Consider the following 8,848-nt stretch of genomic DNA (forward strand, 5'->3'; position numbering starts at 1 on the left):
GGACTGACAGCTGGAAGTACCTGGGCGACCCATTTACACCCGAGGGACGCACAAAAGAATTCGACCTAGAACATCTTCGGTCAGCATTGGGCCGGCTCACGAGAGCACCGCTAAAGCCACAACAACGGCTGTTTGCGCTCAGAGTTATGGTGCTACCGGGTATTTCCCATCTACTGACCCTGGGAGGCACCACTCTGAGCAAACTCAAGAAGATCGATACGATGGTGCGGGGAGCAGTAAGGAAATAGCTGGCGCTCCCCAATGACGTGCCTAATGCATACATACACGCAAATGCGAAGGACGGCGGCTTGTCGGTGCCTTCCATGCGCTGGCTGATGCCACTCAGAAGAAGGGAGAGACTTAACAAACTCACGAAGGATCGAGATGAGGAGCCGGCCACCTCGTACCTATCCCTGGAGATTGGAAGAGCCAAGAGGAGACTTCTGGAGGGGCAAGAAAATCTCAACAGCAGTGCAAAGATAGACCGGCGTTGGGCTGCAAAGCTCCACGCTTCTAACGACGGTAAGGCTCTCAAAGAGTCTTATAAAGTCCCACAGCAACATCAGTGGGTTACTGACGGAAGTCGCTTCCTTAGCGGGAAAGACTTCGTCAATATGAACAAACTGAGGATCAATGCGCTACCCAGTCGCGTCAGAACATCGAGGGGGCGAGTGCGTGATCGCTCGTGCCGCGCGGGCTGTGGCCAAACGGAAACAACATCACATATACTCCAACGGTGTCATCGGACACATGCAGCCAGGATTGAGAGGCACAAATCGATCATAGCCTATCTCAAGAGAGGCTTGCAGAAGCAATGCGAAGTCGTGGAGGAAGAGCCTCACTTCGCGACGCCAGATGGCATCAGGAAGCCGGATTTGGTGGCCAAGTGTGGCAGTAAGACGATCGTGGTGGATGCTCAAGTTGTAAACGAGAGCATTGACCTAACGGTGGCGCACAGAAACAAAGTGAACTACTACAAGAGCTTGGAAGGAATGATAAGACAGAGGTACCACGTCCAACAGGTACAATTTACATCTGCAACTCTGTCTTACCGTGGGGTGTGGAGTCTGCCCTCTGTCAACGACCTCATGGACATGGCAGTGCTCAAGAAGGAGCTGAAGATCGTGGCGACTCGAGTCCTGGCGGGAGGACTAAACTCCTTCTGGATGTTTAATCGGGCGACGTCGGGCAGACGGCGCAAGGAGGGCTCTGGGAGCTGAAGATGTGGAGAAGCTGGTTGAAAGGTGGATGTTTAGTGGGTATGCCCTGTGAACGGGAGAGTCCCACACTACCGGACAACAACACCAGTCCGGTGTGCGTAATGCATTTTACCACCTTCGCAAAAAAAAAGAAAAAAAAAAAAACGGCCATATGCCTCGTCATCTCATTAGTGACGCTCACGACGACCCTCTGAAGGAGTTAAGGTTAAAGTACGTAGCCACCTCCTCGTGGTCCCGTTGGAAACTCCCTCCATTGGAGGGAGGCTAAGTGCTACCTCTGCGTATTAGAGGCTGTGGAGTTATGCACTCTCAGTAGTGGGAGAGGTGGCGAGAAACTTGTTTCTGCGGCGAAAGACCGACACATGGCGGCACGGCCGGCTTTCGGGTGGCTGTTTCCGAGCCTACGTCTGGGGCCGCCCATGGGCAACCATGGGATATTTAATCTGTTCCTGATGACCGGAAGACTGCCTAAGCACCTACTTAGGGCCAGGACAATCCTGATTCCTAGGAAAGACGAGGCAGTGAGGCGCGAAAACTATCGGCCCATAACGGTACCGTCCATCTTGACAAGAACCTTTCACAAGGTCTTGGCGAGTCGCTTGACGAAAAGGATAGAATTCGATGAAAGGCAGGAAGCTTTTCTACCAAAAGACGGATGTGTAGAAAACGTGTCCTTGTTGGACATGATCCTCAGATACCACAGACAGAACTTCATGCCACTGTACACGGCATCCATGGATCTAGCAAAAACCTTCGATTCTGTCTCGCATAACACCATTCGAGACACACTACTCGTGATGGGGGTACCAAACCCCATGATCGAGTATGTGATGGATGTATACGGACGAAGCACGACTTTCCTGGCAAGTGGCACGTGGGAATAAGAGGAGCTGCGACCTTCCTGTGGAGTCAAACAGGGGGACCCCCTATCTCCAGTCATATTCAATATGATCATGGACAGACTCCTACGGCAGATTCCACCCGAGATCGGTGTCAGAATTGGAGAGAATAACTATAACGCGTTAGCTTTCGCTGACGATATGTTATTCTTTGCCACAACACCTAACGGCCTCCAGACAACGATCGACGCAGCCGCTGATTTCCTGAAACAGTGTGGATTCACCGTTAACGCGAGAAAGTCCTTCACTGTTTCTATCAGCAACGTGCCACACATGAAGAAGTTTGTGGTAGATGGCAGACAAGTGTTCACATGCCTCTCTCGTAAGTTACCAGCTCTTCGGAGAGAGGACGAGTGGAGGTATTTGGGAGTCCCATTCACACCTGAAGGACGAACATCTGTCCAACCCGAACTCCAGTTGAAGGCCGCGTTGGATAAACTACGCAGGGCACCACTGAAACCCCAGCAGCGACTATTTGGTCTTCGGACAATGGTCCGCCCAGTGCTCTACCACCTGTTAACTCTGGGAAATACAACATTGAGTCGGATTAATAAGATACGCACCAGCCAAAGAGGGCGGTTTGTCTGTCCCATCCATGCGATGGCTCATGCCTCTTCACCGAAGGTTAAGGCTAGAGAAGTTGGCCAAACACCAACAACCTGATGGATTTCTTACCCAAGAAATCCAAATCACAGTTCGGCGACTGACAGACAACCGCAATGACTTAAACACCACGGAGAAAATCGGGAAGCGATGGGCAAATATCCTCCACTCTTCGAACGACGGCCGTGGACTTCATGAGTCTCGGAAAGTACCCCAATAACACCGGTGGGTTACCGAGGGAAACCACTTTTTAAGCGGCAAAGACTTTATCAACGCGACTAAATTGAGAATCAATGCCATGCCCACCAGGTCTCGAACGACCCGCGGTCGCCCCGGTGACCGCAGCTGTCGAGCTGGATGCAACGCCGTGGACACTCTCAACCACGTGCTCCAGCAATGCAACCGTACGCACAAGGCCCGCATAGAGAGGCACAACGCGGTTCTCGCGTATGTGAAGCGGGCCATGAGCACAAAGTAGGACCGCATTGAAGAAGAGCCGAGGATTAACACCGCCGCTGGTCTGCTGAAACCAGACCTCGTGGCCATCCTCGGCCCAACAGCACATGTTCTCGACGCACAAGTTGTGTCGGAACACGTTGACCTGAACGTGGCGCATAGAACAAAAGTCGAGAAATACCAGCCTCTCGACGACGCCATCAAGCACCGATACGCCGTAACAAGCGTATCGAGATCAACTGTGACTCTCTCCTTCCGTGGTATATGGAGTGAGGCATCTGCTAACGACCTCGTTGCTCGTGGGATAATAAGCAGAAACGAGTTGAAAGTCATCTCAACTCGAGTCCTTGTGGGAGGACTCTGCTCCTACTGGCGATTCAACCGCATCAAAAGGCAAACTAAGACTGGAATTGGATAATGGGCTAAAGCTTCGTTGAAGCAACGACGCGGTGCTGCCTACCGATTTAAAGGCATAAAGCGTCGAGGTGGAGGTTTAGTGGGTATGCCCCCGGTGCTGGGGAGAGTTCCACACTACCGGACAGCAACACCAGTCCGGTGTGCGTAATCATTTCTTCACCTCCCAAAAGAAATCACAATCCCTTAAGGGATCATAGTTACACGGGGCGGTGATGCGCAATACAGACCTCTTGCTAGGTCCGTTAGCCTCTCCCGCTCAAGTCTGCCCCACCTCCTTGTGGTTCCCGCTGGTCTTGCAGACGGGGTTAAGACGACGCAGACACCAGGACCGACCACCCTGGTGCTGAGGTGTATAATGGTCACAGACACCGACCAGGAAGCCTCGGATGGGGTACCGCATCTGGCCCCGCGCGTTCACTCAGACCAAGAAGGCCTCGACAGGGGGCCAATTATGACACCTCATCGATGTCCCCGGACTTGATTTTAGTTTTGACCCCCTTCCTGCCTCGTTCCTGCTCTGTGTGCGCAGAGCGTGGAAGGGGAAGGATTTATTTTCTGCGGCTTGCCGATGAGCACCGCCACTATCAAGAAGCGCACCAGCGGAGCTCTCTGAAATTCCGATGTAGCAATTGCTACAAGGAATTCAGCAAACGGCATGCCGCAGACTGTCATCGGCCCAAGTGCCCGGGTGTTCCGCCAGCAGAGGAGGGTCAGCAGTGCGGCCTCTGCGAACACAGATTCCTCACGCAGAGGGCTTGAGCCAGCACCTGAGGCACCGTCATCCGGCTGCGAGCAACGAGTTGCGGCGTCTCGCAGCTGAGGTCCCGTAGGGCCCTCGCAAGCCTCCTCGTCACAAAGCGTGGACTGAAGAGGAGGAAAGGTTTTTGGCGGAACTTGAAATACAGTTCAAGAACGAAAAGTTTATCGCCAAAGCCATTGCGGGGGTCCTCAAAACAAAAAAAGGAAACAGATTCGGGACAAAAGGACCGATGTTCGCCGCAAGATGAGAAGACAGGGATCCCATCTTGCGGCCCAGCCTGCCAGCCCAGTGCAGGCTGATGAGGGGGATAATCGGGAGAGTAGCGGACTAGACAGCGAGCGGGCTGACTCTTCCGATTGTCCTCCGACACCGTCTCCCGTAGAGGTCCCGGCAGAGGTGGTGGGTGACCCTCCGAGTGCCGAAAGGAACGATGAGTTCCAGCAATGGGCGAAGGGGGTTATCGTCGATGCCCTTACAGACATGGACGATGAACCCCCAGCACTCGGAGGGTTCATCCACGAAGTTGACGTCCTCCTGCACGCTGCCCGTTCGGGCGCCGGTGCAGTTACACAGGACGACATCGACGTAGTTTACGAACTGTTGATGTCGTCCTTGCCGGCGTCCGATGAGCGACGCGGAAGGACGAAAAGGAAAGGGTCGGGCAAGAGGGCTTACCGGCGGTACCTCTTTGCCGAAAACCAGGACCTCTACAACAAAAATCCAGGCCTCCTTGCCAAATATGTCCGTAATGGCACTGACCATTGGGTCCAAGGGGAATTTCCCCTTCAGGTCGAAGACATCCGGTAGATGTACGAAACGTTATGGAACACTAAGCCGGTCGTACATCTGCCCGACTTGGGTGATCTGGAGGATGCCCTCCCCCTCAGCGACCTTCTCACACCTATCACCACCTCAGATGTGAGAGGTCGGATCACCCGGACCCGAACGGACACTGCTCCTGGCCTCGATGGGATTCGAAAAAGTCAACTATGGTCCCGTGGAGCAGCAAATTCCCTCCGGAAGCTGTATAGTCTCTTAACGGTAACTGGGCTGCAGCCTTCTCCATGGAGGAAGAACCGCACCACTTTAAATCCCTAAGGAGGGGACGGATGCACACAAGTGCCAAAATTATCGTCCCCACACTATAAGTCCGTTGCTGTGTCGATCGTACTGGGGGATAATCGACACCAAACTTAGGGTAAAGGTGCGAGGCACCCCTCGTCAGAAGGGCTTTACATCGGGGAGACGGTGCTACAATAATGTGCACATCCTGGCCGAAATCCTTGCACATAGCAAGGAGCAAGGAGGCCTTGTCGCAGTACATTTAGACATTTCCAAAGCGTTCGCCACCGTCCCACACGATGTCTTGGGACCTGCACTGCGAAGAAAAGGGGTACACGGGCACGTGGTACAGCTCGTGTGCCGGGCATATGAGGATGTGCACACAAATATCCAATATGGTGGGGCAACTATCCCAGTCCACCTCCAACGCGGGGTAAAGCAGGGAGACCCTCTGTCCCCCCTGCTCTTCAATACTATAATGGAGCCACTCCTCCTCGCGTTGGAGAAACAGCCCGGATACAGGATTACAGGGGAACAAGGTATATCCGGTATGGCCTTCGCGAATGATCTGATACTGGTCGCCCGCGATGTATCACAGGCCAGGAACCTTTTGAACATAACTGAGACATAGCTTACCGCCCTAGGTATGTCTATTTCGGCACCTAAATGCACAGCCTTCCCAGTGGTGCCGACAAAAGGTTCCTACTTCGTTAAAGATCCTGGGCTGTTTTTCAGTGGTGGAGAGCGTGTCCCGTATGCGAGTGCGGAGACACGCAACAGATACTTAGGGATATCTTTTACTCCCTGGACTGGGATAGACCTCGGCGCCGAGGTAGGTAACGCCATTAAGCGTGTCAAGAGGCTGGCGTTAAAGCCCCACCAAAAAATTAACTTACTCTCCACCCACCTAGTCCCTCATTATCTTTACCGGTTAATCACCGGAGTGGCGCCGGTAAAGATGCTTAGACTCCTTGACGGGGACCTTCGGGGAGCCGTCAAGGACATCTTACACTTGCCCGCATCAGTCTCTAACGGACTAATATATGTGGGCAAACGGAATGGGGGACTAGGATTCCCGAAGCTGGAGATTATATGCGTTTAGCTCCAGCTTAAAGTCAGGATTATCATTCCTCAATAATCCTGACCCTGCCATACAAGCTTTCGCGCGGGCAACCGGTCTCGAAGCTAAGCTCCGAAGTCAGGCAAGGGCGGCCCGACTCAATTGGCCGGTTGCGTCGGTCAAACAGGTCGACAAATGGAAGGCAGACGCAAAAAAGCGAGAGCTACAACTGTGGGGGGAGTGTACCGCTCAAGGGAAGGCGGTACACAACTATAAGAACGACCGCATTGGTAATGCGTGGCTCTACAATCCAACCCTATTGAAACCGTCACGATTTTTAACAGCCCTGCGACTCCGGACCGACACCGCAGGGAATAGGGTTGCGATTAATAGAGCCACCCCCCTACCGGTCGCTGTGCTGTAAATGCCGGGGAATGCCTGAGACCCTGGCGCACATCGTCGGCCTGTGCACGCACACCAAGGCACAGCGTATCCGCCGCCATGACGATATAGTCGACCTGGTCATGGCGGAGATTCCCAAAAGAAACAAAGAGGCAGTAGTGATAAAGGAGCCAAAATAGAAAATAACGGGGTGGCTCTCAAACCGGACCTGGTTGTAAAAAGCCAGGGAAGGGTCTTCGTGGTCGACGTAACAGTCCGCCACGAGGATGGGAGCTACCTCGAAAATGGCATGCGGGAAAAGATCGAAAAATACTCACCACTACTACTGCCCACCCTCAAGGGTAAGATGGGAACATCGATCGGTGATGTGCTCCCTATAGTAATAGGTGCGCGGGGAGCACTCCCGAAAACGACAATCGAGGCCCTGCAGCGACTCAATATAAAAAACAGAAAGACCCTTCTGACGATGTCGCTGCTCACCCTCCGGTCCTCGATTGAGATCTACCATAGTTTTTTAGATTACGATGTTCCCAGGCGTGTTCGTAGGTTCCGCGAACCGCCATAATGGGTGACACTCTGCAGTACCTCAGAGGTAGCAAGAGAAATGAATACACTTTTTTAATTCATATTTATATATTTACATATTAATTTATTTAGTTATTTATTTACTTATTTATTTAAGTACTTATTTATCTATTTATGTAAAAGAATGATCCGGAGTGATGCTTATTTTATTGTTTTATATGTGATAACGATTTTATGTACTGACTTTGCTTACCTTAATTTCACTTATTTATTCATTTATATATTTATTTATTGACTACATATTTTATCTTTTTTTTACGTATAAACCTTTTATTTATTTCTTAATTCTAAACCAAGGACAAGCATTACTCTAGGATCATTTTTAACTTATTAAATTTTATAAATTTTAATTATGTATTAGTTCTTCTTCCCCGGAAGAAGAACATATAACGATATACTGCTGCTACCTGCTGAGAGGTGTCACCCATCGGGTGATGTGGCCCTTTACACCGGGGCCGTTATGCCTTTTGAGAAAATAAAAACAAGAAGTGTTGGAAGTTGTGCTGTGTGGTGGTCGCGAAAGCGATACGCCGCCAGCACAAGCCATAGGCTCATGGCCAAGCGATACGCCGCCAAGGCTCGGAAGAGGGAAGGCGGGTAACGCTGAACCCCAATGAGGAAAGCGATACGTCGCTAATACTCAGAGGGGAAAAGCGATATGCCGCCGGATCTCGGACGGGTCGCGGGTATCGCAGAAGCCATATATAAAAGGAAGAAGTACGAATAACATAGAGAGGTCCAGGTCGAGATAGCCCGGTGACTGCAGGCGGGATGACTTCTTGATGGATTAACGTTGACGACCTGGCTTGTTGTTTGGACTCGAATTGGATATGATTGGGCTTAGGTATATAAAAGTACCTTTAAAATCGTAGTCATGGATAGGACGAATAGAATAGTAGAAGCCTCGGACGCAGGGGACCCTGGTCCTGGGTCCCCTGTGGCGGACTTGTCCGCTTCTGGTAGTAGGGCTACTGTTGACGACCCTGGCTTGTCCCCGGATAATGGTAACGATTTATATATGGATCTTCCCCTTACTGGACAAATCCAATGCAAAGCGTGTACAGGGAACCCTAAAGATTCTTGCGGGAAGGGCAATGGGCTGACCACATAAAGTTGGCCCACCCCGCCCGCAAGGTTTGGTGGAGATGTGCCGGCTGTAGAAAATCTTTTGATAAACTACATGGCTGCAGATGCCATATACCAAAATGCAAAGGCCGGACATATCCACCCGAAGAGAAAAGGTTCAGATGTGAACACTGTGAGGGTTCATACCAAACTAAAATTGGACTTTCACAGCATGAAAGACATGCCCATCCTGAGGCCAGAAACATAAAACGCAAAATTGAAGCCGGCCTCAGGAGGGCCCCAACAATAAGGGAATCAC

At 51.5% G+C, this 8,848-nt stretch overlaps 1 protein-coding gene across 1 annotated transcript; it reads left to right on the plus strand.

Moving 5' to 3' along the window:
* Positions 1-6,063: 6,063 nt before the first annotated feature.
* LOC143221543 (uncharacterized) lies at positions 6,064-6,901 on the plus strand. The gene is made up of 2 exons (XM_076446966.1): positions 6,064-6,249; positions 6,488-6,901. Exons 1-2 carry the CDS (start codon positions 6,064-6,066, stop codon positions 6,899-6,901), a joined length of 600 nt encoding a protein of 199 aa, XP_076303081.1.
* The last annotated feature ends 1,947 nt before the right edge of the window (positions 6,902-8,848 follow it).

The sequence above is a fragment of the Lasioglossum baleicum genome, unplaced genomic scaffold (assembly GCF_051020765.1).
Source record: "Lasioglossum baleicum unplaced genomic scaffold, iyLasBale1 scaffold2638, whole genome shotgun sequence".
NCBI lineage: Eukaryota > Metazoa > Arthropoda > Insecta > Hymenoptera > Halictidae > Lasioglossum > Lasioglossum baleicum.